The sequence below is a fragment of the Vanacampus margaritifer genome, chromosome 1, assembly GCF_051991255.1.
Source record: "Vanacampus margaritifer isolate UIUO_Vmar chromosome 1, RoL_Vmar_1.0, whole genome shotgun sequence".
Classification (NCBI taxonomy): domain Eukaryota; kingdom Metazoa; phylum Chordata; class Actinopteri; order Syngnathiformes; family Syngnathidae; genus Vanacampus; species Vanacampus margaritifer.
Window position 1 is genome coordinate 59,038,077 of NC_135432.1, and position 25,339 is coordinate 59,063,415.

General features: G+C 38.8%; 1 protein-coding gene across 3 annotated transcripts in view; it reads left to right on the forward strand.

Moving 5' to 3' along the window:
- Positions 1-269: 269 nt before the first annotated feature.
- The window catches only part of ltk (leukocyte receptor tyrosine kinase), a 50,869-nt gene continuing 25,799 nt past the window's right edge, over positions 270-25,339 (forward strand). For 2 of the 3 annotated variants that reach the window (XM_077557729.1, XM_077557737.1), the window contains exons 1-7: positions 1,989-2,093; positions 14,838-14,936; positions 16,007-16,150; positions 16,870-17,098; positions 21,489-21,625; positions 22,192-22,341; positions 23,755-23,904. In XM_077557729.1, coding sequence (XP_077413855.1) covers positions 2,009-2,093; positions 14,838-14,936; positions 16,007-16,150; positions 16,870-17,098; positions 21,489-21,625; positions 22,192-22,341; positions 23,755-23,904 — 994 coding nt within the window. In that variant the 5' untranslated portion in view covers positions 1,989-2,008. Of the gene's footprint in view, positions 418-1,988; positions 2,094-14,837; positions 14,937-16,006; positions 16,151-16,869; positions 17,099-21,488; positions 21,626-22,191; positions 22,342-23,754; positions 23,905-25,339 lie in introns of those variants that run through there. The other variant, XM_077557746.1, reaches the window with a different exon arrangement.

Consider the following 25,339-nt stretch of genomic DNA (forward strand, 5'->3'; position numbering starts at 1 on the left):
CACACGTAGGCAGTACATGAAGACTTAATTAAAATGGGGAGACTGGGCGCGGGTGACGAGTGTCGTCAGAAGGTAGCAAGTGGGTCTCTCCTCTGACGAACACGGGGTGGGCGGAGAAGATCGTGGTGATGACGTCAGTGCAGCAGCCTCAGCATCACTCAAAACCTCACAGAAAAAAAACATCACCACACATCGACCAGTGCGCAACTCGGCCCTGCAAGCGAGCAACCAACCAGCAGTCGCACCAGCCCGCCGCGTCTCTTGGGGCCGCTTGCGTGCGTCTCTTCTGCGGCTACATGAGGAGCTAAAGGCGCCCGAACAAACGCGGACTCTTGTTTTGGGGGAGGTGGATTTGACTTGCAGCCATGGATGATGTTCAAAAGCAAAGCGCTCTTCTTCACGTCGCCATTCTATTAAGTAAGTGACAAGTTTGAATCAATCTCCTAAATCTGAAACTTTTCTCTCTTGGGGAGTTGCTTTTTATAATTTTTTTTTGTATTTTAAATAGGCAAACTCTCCTCTCATGCGCACTTTTAAACATGTTTGCATTTATTTAAAGAAAAAAAAAGATGAAGTGATGTTGGAGACTTGACAGAAAGTTCAAAATTGAGGGAAGCTGATTGACACGAAAAAAAAACACTAATTTTAGTCTGATATAAATTTTTAGACCTTCTTTGGCATTGGCTTTTTCTTTTTCTTTTTCAACCGCATAATCAATACGATAAACATTTAAATCTGATCTATTGATCTAAAAATCATTATGGTGGATGAACTTTGAAAAAAAAAAACCTCTTTCTTCTGCATTCAATCCACAAAATCCTTTGCACTTTATGCTCGTTGCTATCCACACAGCACACACACATCAAGTCATATGATTGGAGTGTTGTTTCATGCATGCTTACTTATTAGCATTGTTGTTTTAAAGTGGCTTTTAAAGTACTTTCTTTGCACAACAGCTCAATTTCACATTTCCAGTTCTCCATGCAGGCCACTTGTTTCTGAGCTTCAAGTGCTCCGTCGTGTTGGATCCATCCTCTGTAGTGGTACTGAGAACCCTACACAGTGCATAGTCATAGGGTGGAGAAGAGAGTAAGCGTCTATAATTGCTTTTTGTGCCAAAACTCCTCCTTCCCTTCTTTATAAAAAACGAAACTTATAGTTTCAATTTACAACATATTATTTTGGCTTCATCTTGGTAGTGAATATGTCAACTCCCACATGCAAGCAAACTTGAAAAATATGATGTATTCACCGTTACGAGTGTTAGCTTTGAAGCGGTTGCGAATCATTGCTACGACTGGCTTTCTGTTTGGTTTTCTGATCAGAATATTTGAAGTACCTAGCAGCCTTTGTTGGACCTGAGACAAATTGCATCATTCAACATGACATGAGCAGGAGAGCGTGGTCAAAAATGCATTAGCTCCATTAATGCAGCAGGCTTTCCTGCACCTTTTCAGTGGAATTTTCAATGGAATTCCTCCCTCGGCTGCAAACAATGTGAAATACATTAAATATTGCCATGTATTACGTTCATAGTAGTATAGTATTTGGAGTTTAAATTTAGACACCCCAGCTTTAGACAATCAAAAATGTTACAAATCAGTTGTCTTTTTATTAAAGTCTCTTGGATAAAACATGATACTAATATTATAAGAAGCTGCAAGAAGTCCAAATGCAACTCCCTGCTATTTTGTGTCAGTACTCCGCTGTGTCTGGCTGCTATTAACAATAAAACCACATGATGGATGTCTGTTTTGTTCATCTTGAATATAATTCTTCTGCTCATTTTGCATCGTGCTTGACAGCAGCTGTATTATAAATTTGTTCCCAATTGAATTGAAAAAAACAACAACACACACAATGGGAATATTTTGAAGCTTGAGTTCTTATTGTAAAGGCAAAATGGAGTGCAGTACTTGGCAGAAACCAGCAGAGGGCAATGTAGCTTGTCTCAACATATTTGCCTGCTAAAGAAGTTGCGTTTTTTTTTAATTTTTTTTTTATTCATATGAAGCAGCAAGACATACAAACTTGGCAACAATCAGCAATCAACTTCTCATACAAATCAACAATAACTGCCAAGGGAACAGTAGGTAAGAAGTTACGTTTTTATGGTACCAGCTAGCCACACTTTGATGCTACAAGCTAGCCTTCATTTGAATGCTACAACCTGGTAGCCAAGTTAGAACAGCTCAGGCACTGAACAAGTTGTCGTGCTTAAATTTGTGGGAAAGTGTTATTATTATTATTATTATTATTTTGTAGCCATTTAAATGTAATGCTGTGAAAATCTGATTGAAAGAGACTCCCTTCACCTAGTTTGGATTTTTACCAGATACTGTAAGCTATGTCATCTTGCCCAAAATCTGCTGAGAGGCTCCAGCACACCCGTGACCCTAATGAGGATACGCAGTGTAGAAGATGGATGTCCTTATTGTGAGAACATGACCTCATTTAGCCATACGTGAGAAAATAGGACCCATAATGCCTCCCTTGAATGTTATCTAACGCTAGAAGTCAGCTGAGACTTGGAGTCCATGACAGAGAATATTGTAGTAGTGTGATAGTTGAATGTGTCCACATTTTCAATAGCACACTTATTAGTTTGGTTGATAACTTGTTTTGAATGTGCCGCTGAGATTTGAACTTCTAGACAAAACATCAACCAATTCCACACAATGAACCAAATTCTTAGTGAGTGTTTAATCAAAATGGCTCATGTAGGTTCTGGGTTCAAATCTCTGCTCTGGCCGTCTTGTGTGGTGTTTGCATGCCCCCCCCCCCCGCGCTTTCAGAGAATATGTCGTATTCCCCACTAGTCTAAACATGGTATTCTGATTAATATTGTGTTTGTGTAATATGCATTAAAGGAGAAATCAAGCTTCAACATTTCTTGACAATAATATTTTATACTGTATGTGACCTCACTAGTCTAAACATGACATTCTGGTTAATATTGCGTTAGTGGAATATGAGTTATGCAGCAAAATCCAGCCGGCTTTATTCATCTCAGGGGGCGGCCATTTTGCCATTTGGTGTCGACTCAAGATGGCATCACAGTTACTCGGGGCTCAGGCAATGGCCAATTACAGCTCACCTGTTTTCTGAAGCTGATTGTTACCTGAGACCTGAACAACTCTGATTTCATTTTCACTCGACAGCAAGTGGCAAAATGGCCGCCTTCTAACATTGATTTAAAAACTGCTGGATTTGGCTGCTTAACTCATATTACACTAACGCAATATTAACCAAAATACCGTATTTAGACTATTGGGGCTGCATAGAACATATTGTTGTCAATTGGGGATGACTTCCCCTTTAAGCAACAAAATCCACCCATTTTTATCCATCTTAAAGTGTGGCCCAATGCGCTGGGTTAGCTATAGGGGTGGGAATCTTTGAAGGTCTCGCGATTCGATTCCGATTTTTGGGTCTGCGATTCGATTCAGAATCGATTGGGAACAATTTTTGATTCAAAATGATTTGATTGACAATGATTTTTGCTTCAATCTATAGATGTGCAAGGAATCGTAATGATCTACTCTAGTCTGACTCGCTAATGCTAATTAGCGCGCTACTCGAGGCACTTTTATCACTCAAAAGAACGTCTCCACGCTGTAAAAAACAACTTTTATTGGAATAACTTGATCGTGACTTGTTCCTTCTACTCTCTAATGTGGCTACAACTTAACAGTGTATTAGACCGCGTGGAACCACACTGCAACATGAACAGCGCTCCAAACAAAGGCACACATTTTCTTATAAGAAGAAAGATTTTTTGGCACACCCCTAGTTAGCTATTTTTCCCAAGTTGGGTTACGTTTGACTCAGCAGTTTCATTTTACATATAAATATACAAATGATCCAATTTGCTGCTCATTTATAACGTGAATACCAAGCGTGGTGAATTCCAAGGAGAGCATATGTCACTACTTTGCATGATTTGGAGGCTTTCCCTGCAACGTGCGTCACTGAAAGTGGCCGCCTGAGCCTCGCGCGCTGTCAGCGTTCGCCCTGGCCCGCTCACTTTCTCAGCGCTCACTCTCACGCAGTGTTGCTCCAAAAAAGCAGCAGTAGCATAAGTGCGCGAGAGCAAAGTGGTTGGATGGGAGCCAGCTTCATGTTGCAGATGAAAGCGGCGCTTGAAGGACCTTTCAGTTATTCTGGTTGTTAGGAACAAAAGCTTGAAAAGTAAGCAGTTTGGATGGCGCAATTTTAATAGTTTAGTTTGTGATTAGTTTATCGTGGTAGCATTTGGGCTTTTGCTTTCAAAACAATTTGAACAGTAATATGTTCTATGCAACCCCACTAGTCTAAATTATGGTATTCTGGTTAATATTGCGTTAGTGGGTTATGAGTTAAGCAGCAAAATCCAGCACCTTCTATCAATATCAGAAGGCGGCCATTTTGCCACTTGCTGTCCACTGAAGATGACATCACAGTTGCTCAGGGCTCAGGCAACCACCAATCACAGCTCACCTGTTTTCTGAAGCTGAGCTGTGATTGGTTGCTGCCTGAGCCCTGAGCATCTGTGATGTCATCTTCAGTCGACAGCAAGTGGCAAAATGGCCGCCCCCTGAGATGGATGAAAATGGCTGGATTTTGCTTCATAACTCATATTCCAGAAATTTAATATTAATCAGAATGTTTAGACTAGTGAGGTCACATATAACATATTATTGTCAAGAAATGTTCATGGTTGACTTCCACTTTAAAACTGTTCTTTGTTAAAGTGAAAATTGATGTTCATTCCTCCACATAAAAAATAATTTTATAATGTTAAAAAAAAAATCTATTTTTTAAGTAGGCGAGTGCGTGTGACTGATTTCAGCGATATGTAAATTTGTTTTGTGTGTTTTATAATTACAAAATAGATATGTTAATTAGGTCATTAGAAGGTCAATAAATAGGAATATGAATGCAAGATAATAAATATTTAACGGATTTTGATAAATAATTGGTGTAAACTATGCCATAGTAAATGGTTAAATTTTTTATTTTGAAAGTACGATCACAAAACCTGAATCTGTTGAAGTTGTACTTTGGAATGCGGGCATTTTGTTGACATATGGAACCATGAACATATATTTTTCCTGTTCACCAAGCAGCCAAACGAACAATTGATTGGTGTCTCCAGTAAATGTAGTGAGATCATTTGATGGTCACAGTAACTCAATCTTGGCAAATATTTAAAAGTGGAACTCGGCGTTGATGGCCGATGTGTTCATTAAAGCCTGCTGACAGTTGGCAGGGGGAATGTTATTTATTTTCATATTCCATCATAGAAACTTGTGAAGACTGACATTTCCTGACATCAGTCGTTCCAGTCACTTCCATGTGCGCAACACTCTCTGGAGTGACTAAACAATGAAAACAATCTGTTCTCATTAGGGAGCACATATGCACAAGGCGCTAACAAAGTGGCTAATGTCAATGAACCCCACGGCCACATGATGCATCACAAGACTTGAGCGCACGTCGGTCCATCGCCGCGTCACGTTACGGCCAACGTGGCCAAGGTGGAGGCTTTTGCAGTGAGTCACAATTGGGACGTGCCGTGGACATTGCTTGGTCACATTGATGTTCTGATCTAACCTAACAACTAGAACGAGGCTGGATTTACAGTGAACAATTCTTATTTAATGCAAATTCATGCTGCTGCCTAATTGGCAGATATCCGTCATATTTTGGATTTTCGCTGCAATTGGTAGAAGCCTGATAGTGATTTGTAGTTAGCAGAATCCATGTGTTTCCCCCCCCACCCCCTTAATGCTACCAGGGCCACTTGAGAGCAAAACGTGAACCGTGAAATGCAATCCAGCCTCAGAGACTTAATTGTTGTGTGAGCGATTGCCATGGGCGCCACTGTTGACTGTGTTGAGGGGGAAGTCAGGCTATCACAGTTAATGCCTGCACAACTCCTGCAGTTCTCTCTAGCGTAGTGCTAATTGGTAACATTCGAATCAACATAACTGCTTGACCACACGAACGACACTAGTGGGCTGTAAAAAAAAAACATCGTAGAGACGCTGGATTTTTTTCTTCCATGTTTGTGCCTCATTTTGTGTGTGTTGTTTTTAGCGACAAGAAAAATAACACATTTTGACTTTATATATTTAGTCCACGGGCACTTACGAGTCACAAGAGGATACTGTCTGAAAACCATTTGTAATCAATTTAGGTGGTTCAACAAACAGCCTTTGTTGTGGGTCTCCAAGTTAGGACCTTAAATAGTTTTCTTCTGACTACCCAGGCTTTTTTACTGCAAAAAACAACAACTAACAAAACAATAATGAAACCAGCCAATAGTGGTAGACAATTAATCTTCGCTATTTGAAGGGAATAGAGACCAAGCCCCGCCAGTTTTAGTACAGTTTCAATCATGCCTACTAGTTTTTAGTCAACTATAAATCTAGCATTTTAGTCTTTATTTTAGTCCAAGAAAACATAATTTGATTTGTCTAGTCAACAAAAAACTGTCAACGCTTTACTCCTGTATATTTTTCTGTCAGCAGATAATGTTGAACATTTCAGATCTAAAACTATTTCAATTCACATCAAATTTTCTCTCATCTTTTTTTTTTATGAGAAACAACTTGACACACAATTACAGTATATCAACCAGTGGCTACTATGGCTCCATGCTACGAGCTAGTAAGATAGCCAGCATTAGCTAGCGGTCGGGTTAACATTATTGTTGGCCATTTGGCTTAATGTTATGTTATAACTGTAATTTATAATGTTATGTTATAACTGTAATTTGCTTCTTTTTTTCTTTTTTCTTTTTTATCTTTCACCGTAAATCCACCTCCTGTCTGTCCCATGTGCACTTGCTAGCTGCAGATTTAAAAGGGGGTGTGTCACACTGTGTCACAAGGACAGATCAGCAATTTTCGTACTGCCTATAGATGCCACAAAATGGCGGAAAATCACTTCTTCTTTTTTTCTAAACTAGACAAGGCTATGGCTTGACTCACAGAAGATCCTCCCCTCAGTTCAACATAGCTGCTTGCCACCAGATGGCACCAAAATTATATCTATTTTTTATGTTAGAAATGGCTTTGGCCTAACAGTTTTTCAGCAATCCGTGGAGGACAAGTTATGTACTTATCGTCCACATATTATGGAAAGATAACTTTTAAATGGCAGGTATACAAATACAGTTCTTGGACACTGCAGTGCTTGTCCTTCCATCAAATATGACAGGCTTGGCCTCTTAGGTACTGTTGTTTATCTGGATTAAAAAAGACCTCACTGGTAGAGAGTTTTCTGTTACCATGGATGTGGATTCCTTGTTAGACAGATTGGATTGTGGTGTTCCCCAAGGGTGGCTTTTAGGTCCAACATTTTCTTATTTGACATCATTCCTGATGGCAGGCCAAATGCTCAAAGTTGTGCCGCTCCCCAAAGTTTTAGCGAATTGCGCAACTTCAAGGATGTTTGACATGAAAATCTGGCTATATTAGTTATTCTGCAAAAGACGTTCTGCTATTCTATTCTGCTTTTTTGTTGAGATGTTTGATATTCGATCAATGAAAAATGCAAATAGCCATCACATTAACTTATTCATTGCCATTGACGGCTATAGACGTCAAAAATTCATTGGAACTATTTCTATAAGTTTAACATTTTTTTCCCACTTTGTTACCAGAGTATGAAAACCTAGATTTTTCTTATTGTATATTTAAAACGTATATAAAATTGTGAGTTAACTATTAAAGTCATGTGACAAATTTTAATCGCCTGACGCCCCTCATTTTTAATTCTTTAAAAAAAAAAAAAAAAATGAAGAAAATATTTTTTTAAATTAGGGGCGTCAGGTGATTAAATTTTTTAACTGTAATTAATTGCATGACTTTATTAGTTAACTCACGATAAAAAAAAAAAGAAGTAAAAATTGGGGTGATTAATTTTTTAAAATTGTAATTAATCGCATGACTTTACTAGTTAACTCACGATTAATAACACAATGTATATATGTTCTAAATGTGCAATAAAAAAAATTCTAGGTTTTCATACTCTTGTTAACAAAAGTGGAAAAAAATGTTAAATTAATATAAATAGTTAAAATACATTTTTGACGTCTATAGGCGTCAATGGCAGTGAATGAGTTAATGTAACGAGAGCACATCACCGTGCACGCCGCTGAGCTTTTAGTTTCTAATAACATCAACATGACAGCTTGCAGAACTTGTCTTGAGACCCATTGAAATGAAAATTTTACTGTATTACTTTATCTTGTGCTGTCATTTCTTATCACAGCTGATTGTCATAAACATAAGACAGCAAATGCACAGACAAACATTCTGTAATGTAGGGCATGGTTGGCTCAAATAACTGCACAGCTGCACATTTTAACCGTTAACTAAAGTCAAGCTGCATTTAGTTGGGTCATAAATGGAGTCATGGGACTTACAGTAATTAGTTTGGGGAGGCCTGATTGACTGCACGTGGATATTTGTGGGAGGTGTAGAGGTCACTGCTTAAAACGCTTTGCACTGTTTTGACCAGGATGCGCTTACTCGCATCAAAAGCTGCCTAACTTCAGCTCAACCAACTTTAGTTTGAATGGGTGTGAACTCCCTTGCTTCCCTTTGCACTCAAGTCTCCCAGGCTCACACAATTGACACATGCTTAGGGTTTCATATATCATATTTTGCTTGAAATCGCAGGAATCCCCTGTAGAAACCAAACAGGATGGGGGGAAAATAAACACAAAGACTTATGAAATAGCTATTATAGTTACAGCTCATATTTTCTGTTCCAGAAACTCATAATTCAAATCTTGGGATGTACTGTACGAGGGAGTATTTGAGCCTCTCTGAAAAGAAAACAAAAAGTATATAATGAAGTCTTACCTTGACTTATGAGTGCCCCAACTTATATGTTTTCAAGTTATGAGGGTTTTTTTTAAACTTTGCTTTCCAATATTTAGATTACTAGCAAACTTCCAATTGGCCAGTGCTTCAGTGAAAAAAACAAAAACAAAAAAAACCTTTCAGCTCTTTATTAAACAGTCAACAATCACCCAAATAAAGAGCCAGCAGTTATTTGGCCACAACCCACATCTATACTATATGTGTGTGGTCCCATTAATCATTATTAACTCATTCACGGCTATAGACGTCAAAAATTCATTTGAACTATTTCTACTATTACTGTAGTTTAACATTTTTTTCCACTTTTGTCAACAAGAGTATGAAAACCTAGAATTTTCTTATTGTACATTTTCGAAAATATATAAAATTTGTGATTAATCGTGAGTTAACTAGTGAAGTCATGCGATTAATTACGATTAAAAAATTTAATCGCCTGACGCCCCTAATTTTTAATAATCTTTTCTCTCTCTTTTTTTTTTATCGCATCAGGCGATTCATTTTTTTTTTAATTGTAATTAATTGCATGACTTCAATAGTTAACTCACGATTAATCACAAATTCTATATCCGTTCTAAATATAATATATATATTTTTTTAGGTTTTCATACTCTTGTTAACAAAAGTGGAAACAAATGTTAAACTAATAGAAATAGTTCAAATGAATTTTTGACGTATATAGCCGTCAATGGCAGTGAATGAGTTAGGGATGCACCCCTTCAAGACTGTACTGTATGGTAAATTCAGAGATTTGTGGCCCCGCTCCAAGTTCTCTCCAACATAAAAATGGTACAGTTGTCAAGGAAAAAGAGGCGGAAATAAGAGAGTTTGGCAATGATTATCACCCAACGGAAATGTATTTTTTAGTATGTGACAGCTCATGTGCATTTCTAATTGACTGTTGAAAGGCCCGCAACAATCTGGTGGGATTCATCCCAGCCACTGGACGTGGTGATATTTTCACAGCTTTAACATATGGCAATGTTTATGCATAAGAAAGACATGTGGGATTTAATAAACAGTTGACAATCAAGCACTTGAGCAGCGTTTGGTTTCAGTGCATTCAGCGGACACGCTCATATTTAAGAGATGATTTTTGAAGTCTTACTTTTTTCATCGGAGAAATTTGGTAAGGCTGACTTTGCAACAACAGTCGTACTCCCACATGGTGCACAGTTTTATCTTTAGAAGAGATGCCGGATGACGACCATTTGAATGGAAAAGCATGCAAATTGACCGTTCACTGGGCCTTGGCTCTTGTTGCTTTGGTGGAACTTTCCATTAATAAAGCCACAAGATGTTCATAAATATAAATAACATTGGCACGTTTACTCTTTTAAAAGGCTCAGCCGAATTTGGAGTGATCTTCTGATTTCTCTCTCAACTTCGACCAAAATAGATTAGCGAGGGCACATTTTGGCAGCTGAAGTGACAACTTTTGCAAAGTGATGTTATCAGCTGCTGTTTTGTGGCAGACAAGGCTCTAAAGATACACAAACGCAAATCCCCTCACATGTAAACTTGTTCTGCAAAGTGGCCCCAAGCTATTCTGGCCTCTTTGTCTGTCCGCGGGAGTATTAACATTTGTCTTCATCACTGGCTATATTTACTATACAAAAATCAAGCATGTCATGCAGTATTCCACTTACAATTCTGATGAAGTCAGACGATGTCATTTAGCAGCATCATGTAGTTTAGCTAAGCTCCGTCACTGAGAAAGCGCTAAATGAAGAGTAATGGTCTCGCATTATATTTGTTCCCTCTGCCACTGTAATAAGATCTCATATTAGTTATTACTCTTGCATGGCTTTGGTGCCTCTCTATAGCTGCAGGAAATGCACACAGTCTGAATGGAGACAAGACAATTGGAAGCTGCAGCCATAACTCCCAAGAAAACATAATTGACCAGCTTTGAAACTTTGCCATTTTAAATAATAGAAATTACAGTCTTGTTTTGTGAACAAATAGAGTACGCTGACATTTTAGTGTCCCTGTTTTGGGTTTTAAAAAAGGCAGCATGTGAACTTGTAATCATCGGTGAGCCAATTGTAGCCAATAACTGCCTAAACAATAAATTACAGGCTTGACTGTCTGAAAACTGGTTGACACAGCCCAGCAATGATGTTTCGCTTTTCTACCCAACCCCACCCCACCTTACTTGGTCGTTTCACACGTAAGCATCCCATTTCTGCCGGCAGCCTACTTGCAGTATGCAGCAAAGTTGTCAGATGGAGTCTTATTTTACCGTGGCTCAGTTAAGCAGCAGTGGGAATCAGGGATTTGACCTGTCAGGATTTTTTATGGATCACGGTTATGTTAAGCAGGTGGAGAGAAAGAGACTCTGCAATAAGATTGATGTTGCCGTGCCTTTTTAGTTCTGCTATATTGAGGGTATTATGTTAAGGACACGGCTTGTAATTGCCTGCAACTGCCATACTGTGACAGACTGATGAAAAGTGAATTGAAGAGTAGGTCCTCAAGATAATGACATCATAACGATGAGTTAATCCCCCTAACATTTGAGTCATCATTTACTGTACATCCCCCAAAATATATAATAGAGTGGAATCTCCACTGTTATGTCAAAACGGGGGGCTTTAGGACCCAGATGCGGGAAGGCAGAGCAAGGAGGCAGGGGTGTAGTCCAAAAAAAAAAGGGATTTAATTTCTATTAACAAAAAGGTTTCCAAAGTTCAAAAACATAAAACAAAGCATGAACTTGAACTTGAACAAAAGAGGGAACAAAAAACAGACAGCAACAAAACATGAACTTGAACTTGAACTAGAACTAGAACTTGGGAGGGAACAGAAAACAGGCAGCATGACATGAGGACAAACATACATACCACAATGCACCAACACAGACAGAGGAGAGACAGCAGACTAAATACACCAACACTAATGACGCAACAAGACACACCTGGACACAAGTGGCTGAGGGCACTGATTGGACAACACAAAGAAGGGCAGGGTCACAATCAACAAGACAAGGAAAACACACAAGGAAAGCAGAAACTGAACATGACAGAACCAAAACCAAAACCAAAACATGACAGAACCAAAACATGACATGTTAAAACTACGGCCATTACGGAAACAACAAACTCACAATTCAACATTTCTTCCTGCCGTAAACAAAATGTAAGCGTATACAAATGTCAGTTAATGAGACAAAGCAAGGTCTTTGTTGACTTCCTATGATACTGTCGTGTAAAGTGTTTGCTCTATGCAAACAGGCTGACCTGGTTAATTAGTGGGCGGAGTCAAATAGCCACACCTGCCTGGCTTTTTGTCTTTTTCCAATGCACATCAAGGAAATTTGCAACAATTTCTGGCAGAAATGGTGTATTTTGTGGAAAATTTCCAGGGGTGCCAATAATTTCGTCCATGACTGTGCATTAGGAAAGTCATAATAACCGTAAATGTGGGAAAAACGTGTAGGCCATAATAATGACATAGAAACAACCAAGTACAGCGAGTTCAGCCTCTTTAGAGAGTGATATAACCCAGCGTGACCCCTTGGCTGTTAATTAACCACATGACAATTTTTGTCAAATGAATTTCAGATGTCTCATTGATAAAAACGCAATCCTCCTCAAATGTTCCGCTGTGGTGTCGAATACTGATGAGCAGTTTACTGGCGGTCAAGAAGACCAGCGGCATGCTTTACCTCGGAGCCAAACTCTTGAATGAAATCGAAATGAGAGCCATGTAACCATGTTCTCCCCCCGTCGGGGTAGTTTGGGGCTAACCACCTTTCCACAGCCTTCATTCTAAAGCAACATATTATTATTTCATGTTGAATGACCGAATGAAGGGGCCAAAATGTGGTTTTGCTGCTCAAACCAATCTGATGATTTCCCTTCACTTGGTCCATTTCACATTGTCTGAACGGGACGAGGAGATGAGCGGATGATGGTGAAAGTTGAGATTTTAGGGGGATTCCAAATGCCATTCAATGTTAATAATAGTGTTTTATGTATATGTAGTATTTATAATTTAATGAATGCCTCTATTTTTTAAATTATTTTTTTACAATGACTTAGTGCTTTCTGCATTCAGTAGGCTATAGAAGCATAACTACCATTTAATAGCTTAACCCCCTTGTTAGCTCTCTGGCTGCTTTTATTAAATCATTTCATTAGTTACGCTTGCCCCTTTTGCCTTTGCCCCAGGGGCGTCTTTGCACAGTAACACGGCTGTTTACATGCACTAGCGAGGGCTTCTGTTGCAGTGAACTACAGCGATACCATCGTCGTCTTCATTGTTCGCCGGTCACGCTCCTCAAATGTTCACCATACCACGTGCGACGTCAAGCCCCTCGTCAACTCGTCGTCATCAACCCACCCCCCACCCCAGCAACAACATGTTTGGAGCAGAGCCTCACTCAAGCGTGCACTATAAAGTTTATATGCTTAAGTCAGATGTTGTACTTTGTATGCAACTGACTTTATTATGGGGATTTATTAGTCCAATAAATGGCCCGAAAAATTGGCGGCAACCCACACATTTGTGCCACAAACAATTAGTTTTAAACAGTTTTAATAGCTTGAACCAACAATAATAACCCCCAAAAAATTCTGATACAGTGAGTTTATTAATTTGATTTGAATTAACCTTAAATACAGTTACCTTGAAAAAGTAGTTACTTTACTGATGACTTGATTTTAAAAGTAACTAGATTACAAGTTGCTGTCTTAGTTACAGTCAACAGATGCTTTTGGCACTACTGACTTTGAGATTTAAAAACTTTTTTTTTTTTACAGTGTTGTTTAAGAACAAATTTTAAAAGTAAAATAACCATGACCCTACCAAGCTATATAAGAATATAAAATGCATACAGTAAGAGCCACAAATTATAATCTCTCTTTATGATTAGGGATAATCAATATTCAGCATTTTGAAGATTAGCAACATTGGCCATTTTCAAGAATCATACGGCTGATTATAGATCCATTAAAAAAAAAAAAGTTAACTTCAGGGAACTAATTACCAGGTATTTAAATTTTCAGAGATGCTGGTGACCCTGGGAACTCTCTGCACCTTCTGTTTTTGTTTGAAATTAAAACCAAAATATGTCAAATTTTAATACTTGAGATATTTTGGAAAACTTTATTTATTGTAGAAAACAATAGGAAGCTATTTACTTCAGTTTTTATTTAACTTTTGAAAACATTGATCCATGAACATTTTTGTTAGATTTTTAAAACAAGATGTCTAATGAGTAAGTTTTTTTTTAACTCCAATATTCTATGAACCCTAAAAGTTAAACATATGCTTAAAAATGTAAAAAATAAAATAAAAATAAAAAGAGCTGGAATTTCTAGTTTTTCAAATTTTGACGCCAATATTTTCCCTTTCAGTGAAAATGAATATCGGCTCCAAATATCGGCGTCCTTGACTACTAATAATCGGTATCAGTCCTGAAAAAAAAACATATCGGTCTATTTCTACTTATGATTCGTTTGTATGAAAAGAAGATTGCCTCCCTGTTGCCTCATGCTTCTGATCAACTCATTCCAGTGTCCAAAAAGTGTCATCAGCATGATAAAGGGAAGTTTAATTAGTGTTGGGAATCCTCCATTGCACAAGCAGGCAAGCTCTATCTGCTCCATCTGCATTGTCACTGCACCACGTAAACCCAATGCAAGTGGACTGTAATGACAAATAGTATCCTTTCATTTCAACACATCATGCCAACTTCCATGTCTCGTAGAAGAGCAAAATGCAATCGATTTGGTACCAGGCTGCCTTTGAAGCTCTTTCCAACTGTCTCCCGTCAAGGTCCTTGGGAAGGAATTTAAGTCCAGCTGCATTGTGGGGACAGGCACTAAGGCTGCAAATTAGCTAAAACTAGACATCTACAGTATATGTGTCACATCAACTTCTGGTGTTGAGTTTGCAAAGTGAAATCTATGATTAAAAAGAGCACTGATTTCCTTGTTTCCTCTCTCTCCTCAGTCTGCAGTCACTGCCACGCTCTTCTGGACCGTTTTTTAGAGGACAACATGTCAGATCAGCTGCTTCCTCGTCACTCCGACTCACAAGAAGACAGTCAATGTAAGATTCATTTATTTTTATTTTTATTTATTGTTATATTTTATTTATTATATTTTTATTAATTATTTTTTATTTATTTAATTTATGTTATTAATTATTTATTGTTATATTTTATTTATTATATTTCTATTAATTATTTTTTATTATTGTAATTTATTTTTATTATTTATTTTTTATTCGTCTTTATTGGAAACACTAGTTTTGTTTGTTTTTGTTGTTGTTTTTATGGTCTATATACAGTATATCATAAACAATTACAGGGTGCCTGGCGGGACACTTGGTAATTTGTCAGTGAATAATGCACAAATGTGGTTATGAATGAAAACGGCTAAATACAGTATTCCACTCCACGAACAACTACGAGACAACATACGTCTTCACGTAAGCTTCTTACTTCAAAAGGCAATAATAAAAGTTTGACACAGAAGAAGAAACCCAATTTTTTTTTTTTCTTCAGTCCTTTGTGGGCTGTAATTAAATCATGACGGGAGGAAATGAAGTCCATTAAAAAAAAAAAAAATAGATAGCACTAATAAATGGCCTTACACTGGGATGATCCCCGCAGGGAATCCGTTTGCCAAATGAGCTGAAGTGCCAGCTTCCTCTCCAGCCGTCACATGACCGGCTTATTTTTCAATGTAGTGTGTGCGCCTCTGACGCGGAGGCACACACACGCAATCATTCAACATGAACAGAGTGACCGTCTGTCGGTTACATTTTCTTATTTTATCCAAAGGAATTTCATTAAGAGCATGGCCCAAAGAAAGTGCTAATTGTTTAGCTATTGATTCATTATTTAACATTTTGTACATTTCCTACAAATAAAATTAATCTTAGTACCTTGGTTTTTAACATTGAAATGATTATTCTCAAATAAACATTTCCCCTATTTTCTGACAAATCACCCATCTAGGATTCAGTAACGTGCTTAATGAAAGAATAAAGGCATTCTGTGTGTTTTGGCTTGAAGGGGAACATTTCCACTAATCACTGTAATTTCCTTATGAGTTCCATTCTGGTTTTGAATTACGCTCCCACGTATTGAATTATACGTGCGTTTTCTCTTGCAGTTTTCTCTTGTGATTTCGAGTCGCCGTGTCTCTGGACTTTATCAAATCACAGCCGGCAAAGTGACTGGTCTGCGGCGTCTGCACGGCAAAGCGAGCGAGCAGGTTGGATGCCTGAGGCGGACCACTCGGAGGGGAGCTCTGATGGTGAGAGTCTCACGCTTTTCATGCTTCGTGTTATCAAATATTCATACGGAAGCGCTTTTTGTTTTTTTAATCAGGGCCCTTTGTCTCTGATATCTCAAGTTTTCAGTGACAGGATGAAGGAAAAATAACCATGGTTTGATATGTCCTCATGTAACCTCTTATATAAGGATATGTTGTTGTCCTGAACTGTTGTACGAGTCCAGGTGCCCAACAATTTGTGAATAAAGGACGGAATCAACCTGGGAACTCTTCCTTGTTTATACTATAGTCCTCAATGCTTCGCAAACATGTTTTTGAGCGTGCCTGGGAGAGGGCTTGGCCAGCCCGGTTTCTCACGCTCACAACTTTTTGTTAACGAATAAAAGACGGAGCGGCACACGGTGTGGGTAGAGTCAGCTGTGGGATATGTACAATCGCCCAGCCATTTTGCAGCTCGTTCTACCCGGACCGTCGGCTCTCCGGTCTAGTGTCAAGGTAAGCGCTGATGATGATCATATTATGCTGCTTAGCCTTGAAGTGTGTTGATTGCCGTTTGTGGGGAATAAAGGGCACATTTGTTCTAGCACAGTATATCAGTCTCTGTGTATTCATTGTTGCCGCCGATCGCTCACGATCCTGCATAAAAATATAAAAGTGAAGTAGTGTTTTCCACAAAACACAGGGTTATGAAAACAGCGCAATATCGGCCTTTTAACACCAAACTTTGTTTGTTCTTTAAGGTCACTTTCTTCTCTTAAGCCCCTCCCCCGGTGCTGAGGCTTCGAGAAGATGCCAGTACCATTTAACCAGCCCGATCATGACTAGAAGTGAGCGTCAATGTATTTTGCATCTGGCCTTGTATGAGACGTCGCCATCGGCGGGGAACCTCACAGTCACAATCAAGCCGCTTTTCTCCAGCTCATTCGTTGACATCGTCGCGTTCAAGCCTGAGAGAAGAGATGACACCAGGTCAGCAAACACACAATGCAATGTTTTGATATGAATGACACTGGTAATGCACCGATAGGGTTTCCATGTTCACCACACCAAAAGGTTGCGTGACGTTTATTAACGTTGTTCAATGGTGCGAATGTGGGTTGTAATAGGCTAAATACCCGTACATGCAAAAACTCTTACTTACTTTCGTTCAGGCCACATTGTAGTAGTTTTCTTCATAGGGCCGTTAGGACTGTAACATTAAATAAATGAATAATTGGTTTATTTTATTATTACACGTGGATAGCTAGTTTGGAGTTTGAAATTTGAAATTTCAAATTCACAACATTTTGTAGAGTGCATTTTAATCTAAAAATAGTTATTTGGTTCCACTCTAAACCGAGTCAAATTTACACTTGGAAGAGAGTAAAATATTCAGAGTAAATTTTACTCAAAAGTATTTTAACACTTTCACTGCCATGGACGTTAAAAGACGTCAAGTAAAAAACCTACGGAGGGCCGCCAATGACGTTAAAAGACGTCATCCAATTTTTTAATTTTTTTTATTTTGAAACGGGTGGAGGAAAGCCTTGGCCAGCTGTGGTGAAAGTTTCAAGCAGATCTAGTTATCCTAATGACTATTTTTGGCCCCTAGATGGCAGCAATGACTCTTTTGACAAGATTGAGTAGGCGTCAGTAGAAGACGTGAGGCGGAGCTAGAGGGGACAATGGCTGGGGAAGGGAAGAGAACATGGCGACCGGTTGCAAGCAGCTCACGCTCGAGCAGTTTTTTTCAAAGACGAAAAGCATCGACCAATGCTAAAGAGCACATTGATGACGACGATGATCATCATCGATGATGATGATGGTGACTCCGAGGTTGGAAGCATTGACGCGGCAGTAGAAGACGTGAGGCGGAGCTAGATGGCTGAAGAAGCGAACAATGGCGACCGGTTGCAAGCAGCTCACACTTGGGAAATTTTTTCAAAGACGAAAGGCATCGACCAACGCTAAAGAGCACATTGATGACGACGATGATCATCATCGACGATGATGATGGTGACTCCGAGGTTGACGCCGAAGTTGGAAGCGCTGACGCGGCGGCTATGACGACGTCATAAAGGTTCACGGGCTAGCGATGCTAACACCGGAAAACGCGGAGCACAACCGAGCACGCTCAGGCGGACATTCAATCGGACGACGAAGAGTGCCCCGAGTCCAATGCATATTCATAGGAGTAGTGGGTACAGTCTGCTACTTGCTATTCCCCGGAAAAAAAGGCCGTCAAGAAAGTGTAACGTCTGCACGCGAAACGGACAATTGAAGTGAAACGTATCTGTTGTGCAAATCCTGCTCCGTCTCCTTGCACGCAGGGCAGTGTTACAAAATGAAAAACTGTATTTTAAACATCCACATAATTGTAAATAGTACCACAGTTGCACACATTTGTAAATAGTTTGCGAAATTGTTTTGTCAAATTGTGACACTGTTGAATGGAAATAAACGTATTTTGCAATCTAAAAACACTTTTTCATTGTTGGTGGTGGTGTATTTACAGAAGTAAAGCACTATTTAGGTGTTTGTGGCATCATTCATGGACAAAAAGAAGTGTAGAATTCACCAGAGTGCATGAAATAACATAGTTTCACAAAAAGCTCTTTTTCTCCGCTTTTTGTTTCAAAACAGAGCATTTCGGTGAAACTAACCATTTTCTATTGTTGATTACTGAAGAACGGAATAAGGTAGAAACAAACTTTTTTTTCTGATGAACGATGAGAGTTCAATCTTTCATTTGGTAGTATGTGTGTTTCTATAGTCCAAACACAACATTTTCTGTGGACCTTGAAAGATCAGTCAAAATGCTTAAATCGGCTGGCACTGGCGACATCCCGTTTCTGAAAACATCTGGCAGTGAAAGAGTTAACTGGCCTATCCCATGACAAAAACCTAGTAAAGTTTTACCTTTTTAAGGATAATTTTTTTTAGGTATATTTTATTAGTTTTTTTTTTTTTTTTTTTTTACAAAAGTTACACAAGGGTTGAGGAACAAACTCTCGACCTTCAGCTTGGGAGACGGCCAATCTACCACCTGAGCTATGCCACTCCTACTATTTGCTAATATCAAAAAAGAGGCCTAAAACATTTTGAATTTCTGAGTGAAAAATCTTTACTAGATTTTTCGTGGGATACTTTGAGTAAAATATACTCTGCAAAATGTACTGCGTAGTTCTGAATTCAGATGTTGTGGCAAGCCAAATCTGGCTCCACCATGAGTTTGACAACTGTGCTTTGTCGGACACCCTTTTATAGTTCCATTTGCTCCCCCCATACAATGTTATACATTTTATAAAACTTCACAACTGAATGGAAATGTAACTAAATAGTTCATTTATCATAAACAGATGAATCACAGAATTTGGTTTCTTTCCCCTCTTCGTTTCCAGGTAGAATTTATTCACTCTGTCTTTGCACAGGCCAACTTGGCGCCTCAGAAGTGTAACAGTAGAGCCAAGATTCATCCACCTGTCCCTCTTTGAGATGAAACTTGCCAGTATTTGGTATCTGCGCATGTTAAAACAGCTGCTGTGGCCTCACACATTCAGATAATTAGATGAGTGGTAACATCAGCACAGGAACGTTCATATAAAAATTTTATTCTACACGCTAAAAACACTAAGGTCAAAAGTAACCCGGTTATGGATCAAAAATGGACCAATCCACTTTATGGGTCAATTTGACCCAACTTTCTGGGTTGCTTTGTACAAAATGACCCATTTTTTTTGACCCAAGTAAAGGATCTAACCAAAATTTATTAGTTGTTTTACACTGAAGGAGACATTTCTTGACCCAAAGTTGGGTCAAATCGACCCAAGTAGAGGATCGGTCCATTTTTAACCCATTGTTGGGTTATTTTGGACCCAATTGCTTTTAAAGTGCAAAGTTAAATCACATGGTCCTTTTCCTCTTTTGCCCGGAGGACACAACGTCCATAATTTCCCAAAATAATTAGAAATATGGACTTGTCAGACCACAGCACACTTTTCCACTTTGTGGTTAGTACATTAACACGCTTTCAAGGTACAAACATTTTAAGTTATGTTGTAAATATTAGGTTAGCGCTTCTGGCTAGGAAAGAAGGCCTTGCTTGTTTTGACTTCTCACCACCGCTGCAACCAAAATGATTGATAATAACTAAGCATTATTACCATTGAAAGCGCAATCTGATACAGTTTGTGTATTGGGTATTAATAGCGGTTGTAAGAGGTTATGATGATGTGGCCGGTCAGTATAGTTTATTCTCTTCAACTAGCCCATTTAATTAGTGTGCGTGCGTGTGTGAATGAGTGCGTCACAATTTGACGTGCCCCCTGTACAGAGAATACAAATTTGGATTTAATGCAGCACAAGGCCATGCGGCCTTTCAGACCAAACAAGACCACAGAGAGTAAATGAGTTTCCTTTTTGGGGTTCTCAAATTTATTGAGAGCAATGTTCCTCGCGGCTGTGTGGAACGAACGGAATGCCATGTGGGGAAAAGTCAGAAGCATTGTTTGCAAACTAAGAACAGGTATTTGCTATTGATTTAATGTCATAGAGCAGCCATCCCTGGCGCAGATAAAAGCATTCCTTTCTCTCAATTTAGACTCTGGAAATGAATTTATGTAATCTCTCTGGACAGAGGAAGGATGGATGGGCATATGCATGAAGTTTGTTTGATGGTGGGGTCAACGTCTGCGCTAATGGACTCAACGATCCCTTTGTGCACACACTAGACAGATGTTAAACGCTCTCTGTTTGGCGTTTCACTGTTGCATATGTAGATAAACTACATGCTATGATTAGCACAAGTGCAGAAGAGGATTAGGGCCAGTGAAGAGAGAGAAAAAAAGTTTAGCAGAATTCTGACTTCATTCTCCAATTTCTCACTTTAACTCATTAACTGTTATTGACGCCTAGAGACATAAAAAATTCATTTTAACGATTTCTCAAGAGTTAAATTTTTTTCCACCTTTGTTAACAAAGGTATGAAAACCTATAATTTTTTTATTGCACATTCAGAACACATAAAATTTATATATATATATATATATATATATATATATATATATATATATATATACATTTTATATATTTTTATAAATTAATCAGTAGTCCTGTTGAGTGAGTAGAGTTACTTTACAGTTTCATGTTCAGTTTTGCCACAGTTAAGAGCTACTCTCACTTCCACTTGTCTCTCTTTCCCAACTAAAAAGTTCGAGAGATATCCACACACTAAAAATGTCGGTTCTTTTCAAGATGATTCATTTTTTCTCTCACTTCTGTTTCTTTCTTTCCCACTTGCTTTTTGTTCACTACTTCCTTATCGGATTGGCTTTTGTTGTGGTTTTGTGCGCTGCCATGAAAAACTAAATTCATTTTGCAGGACGGAATGGGAAGCAGTAGAGACCGGAATAGGCCCGGTGGACGAGCCCTTTCAGGTGACTCTGAGCTACACTGGATGTGTGCAGGAGGGATCCACTGTGGCGCTCGACTCCCTGCGCTTCACTGACTGTCAATCAGGTGAGTTCATAGACTCCATTTTCTATAGCGTTTATCCTCATTAAAGTGGAAGCAAACCTTAAACATTTCTTGACAACAATATGTTATATGTGACCTCACTAGTCTAAACATGACATTCGGATTAATATAACATTTTTGGAGTAAGAGTAAAGAAGCAAAATCCAGGGATTTTTATCCATCTCAATGGGCGGCCATTTTGCCACTTGCTGTTGACTGAAGATGAAATCAGTGTTGCTCAGGGCTCAGGCAACAACCAATCAGAGGTCACCTGTTGTCTGAAGCTGCGTTGTGATTGTTTTTTTACCCGAGACCTGAGCAACTGTGATGTAATTTTCACTCAACAGCAAGTGGCAAAATGGCCGCCTTCTGAGATGGATAAAAACGGCTCGATTTTGCTGCATGGTAACCGCTATTCACCGTGTTGGTCAAGTTCATAAGATTTTTACATTTTAATGTTATAAACAGACCATATAGAGAAGAAAAATAAAACAGTAGTTCAATAAATGAGAATTTCTTTCAGTCTAACCTGGATGCTTTTTTTCCCTCTTTTTTTTGTCATGGCTAAGATGAAGATGAAGAGAATGACGTCGTCCCACCAAACGTGGACTGTGGCGATAATTTCTACTGTGAACACTCTGAACACTGCATCGAGCAAAATCTTGTGTGCGATTTCCACACTGACTGCCCTTTAGGAGAGGATGAGGGCTTCATTTGTGGTAAGGATTTTTTGGGCTGTAAAGCATTATCATTACCTGTTGATGAGCCGTGTTAAATTGTTCGGCTTTTGATAAGAACCAGCAGATCATTCAGCAGGTTTTGTATGACTGTGAATGCGTCATTAATCCCCCCAAAAGTGTTTTGAAATCACACATGCATTCATTTGGATTCTTGTAAGAATTTTCCCCTCGACTTTTAGTAACCACTATAGCTACCATTCACCTCCTTTGTAAATACGTTTGTTGAAGTTGTTGGATTGTGTTAACTGAAATGAATGCATAAATTATATATATATATCTACTACTGTTTTTTTTTTTGATTGTGTGAATAATGTTGGCTATGGGTGCCTTTTTTTGGAGGGGCTTGAGTACCTACCACCAAATATGTGCGCACGTGCCTGTTGGTATATATTCAGATGTTATCTGCCTCGTTTTAGCTGACAAAATTATTAACTAATTTCTCATGCAACATGCCAAAAAATAAAATAAGCAAGCTCTGTTACTAAATGGAAAACAATTTGGAATCAATTAAATTTTACCGTTTACCCTTCAGGATAACAGTATGATGATTAGAATAGTTTAGATTTGAGTTTTTTTTAATGAAGCATTATGAAGGTTTTATATTTAGACAATAATTTGACAATAGCAAGTTAATGACTGTACTCTTATGCTGTACATAACCACAGTGGGAAATAAACAAAATATTTAAAGGGATGCTTGACTCATTCTCAGCAGTAAGAAGTTAATATTTTGTCTATAATTAGTTTGATAACTTCATTATTAATACCTTTTAAAAACACATTTTGCCACTTGCAGTCGACTGAAAATGACATCACGTGTGCTTAGGGCTCAGGTAACGACCAACCATGGCTCAGTTTGGGAACGTCACATGACCTAACTCAGAAAACAGGTGAGCCGTGATTGGTCGTTACTTGAGTTCTGAGCACCTGTGATGTCATTTTCAGTCAGCAGCAAGTGGCAAAATGTGTTTTTGTATGTAGTAATTGCACATGAAAATTAATGGAGTTATAAAATTAATTCTAGGCAAACCGTTAACTTTTAATTTCTGAAAATGTCTAAATAAGTATCCCTTTAAGTTATGGTACTGGTAAGATTTTCAGTGTTAGCTTAAGCGGTTTCACAGAAATAGATCAATTGTATTAAATATATGATTGCTTTAATTCCATTGTGGTGATGCGTAAACACAATCATAAAACCGATGACGACAGAAGCAATAGACATGTCAATAACAGCATCCCCGGAAGCATTGCATGTATCTTCTATCTAAATTTGCAAAACACTCATCGCCCTCCGCTGGGAAATTAGAATTCCGAGGGTAGAAGAGGGGGACTTGGTAGCAGCTGCGGTCTCTTGTTCCAATAAGCTCTGATGACTATCCGCTGTCTTGCTCAGGTTTGATGCCATTTAGCTCGCACTGCTCATTTGAGCAGGACGCTTGCGGTTGGTCGGTGTCTAAGCAGCTTTCGGCTTGGAGGAGGGTGGCCGGTGACGAGCTGCTGCGGAGAGAAGACACGCAGGGCCTCACCCTGAGCAGTACACCTGGTAAGCAATATTATGTAAAGGGCACGTTGACATGAAGTCCTCAGGTTACAAGGTTTCTAACATGTGATGTTTTGACGTTCCAAATGGCACACAATTAACTAGTTTGGACACTGGGTGAAGCAGAATTCACTTTGTGGATAGATTTATTAACAGAGGTGGCAAATCCAGGTCCAAAAAGTAAAACCCCTGCCACAGTTTGGCTTTAGCCCCAGCTGGTAGCTAGCAAGCTCCCTTTGCTAGCTTAGGCTAGCAGGCCTTCCTAGCAGTGCTAGCTAAGGGGCTAAAGCCAAACTGTGGCAGGGTTTTTACTTTCTGGACCTGGCTTTGCCACCTCTGTTTATTCATGTAAAATGGTAAGAAAGAAGCCAAGGAGTGTCATAACTTAGAAGCATAAATTCATTAACAAAAAATATTAGAACACAGATTCGTCCATATGCTGCAAACTTCAATAATGTCGTTTAGCAAATAATCTCACACATTGAACACATTTGTTTAGTTCTGTAATTGTGAGGAGGACCCGGGTGGATCAACAGGAGCTTATAATGAAAATATAGCTATTGCTATGTGGTAGATATTGCTGTGGCTGGAGGAAAATTGTTCAGAGAGATCCAAATGCAGGGTCGAAGTATGCAGGAAATGATATGAAGCAGGAGTTCAAGGGATGAGTACAGAGGCTGACTCTATGCCCCAATCACTCTGTGATTGATTGGAAGTCAGTCCAGGGTGTTTTTTTGTTTTTGTCTTTTACTGCCATTCAGCAGAAGTCAGCTGGTTCTGGCTTCAATCACCCTGAAAGCCTCAATAGAAGAACTGGTATAGAAAATGGAGAGATGGATAAATTTGTATGGATAGTATCTTCAATCAGTGATACCAAACTACTGTGTGGAAATTTCATTTCATTGATCTAAAGGTTATTATTTACTTCCTACAAAAAACAATATCTTTGTTCATCTATCTATACCAGCGGCGTATAGTGACTAGATGGCAGAAGGTGCAATTAACTAGGATCCACCTGTTATCATCCATATAGCCAAATGATAGTGTTGTGTTTTTCTAAACAGGCCCAGATTTAAAGGGGAAGTCAACCTTAAACATTTCTTGACAATAATATGTGACCTCACGAGTCTAAACATGGCATTCTGATTAATATTATATTTGTGGAATATGAGTTATGTAGCAAAGTCAAGCCGTTTTTATCCATCTCAGAAGGCGGCCATTTTACCACTTGCTGTCGACTGAAGATGACATCACAGTTGCTCAGGACTCAGGCAACGACCAATCACAGCTCACCTGTTGTCTGAAGGTGAGCTGTAATTGGTTGTTACCTGAGACCTGAGCAACTGTGATGTCATTTTCACCCAAAATGGCCGTATTCTGATATTGATCAAATTTCTGGATTTCGCAGCTTAACTCATATTCCACTAACGCAATATTA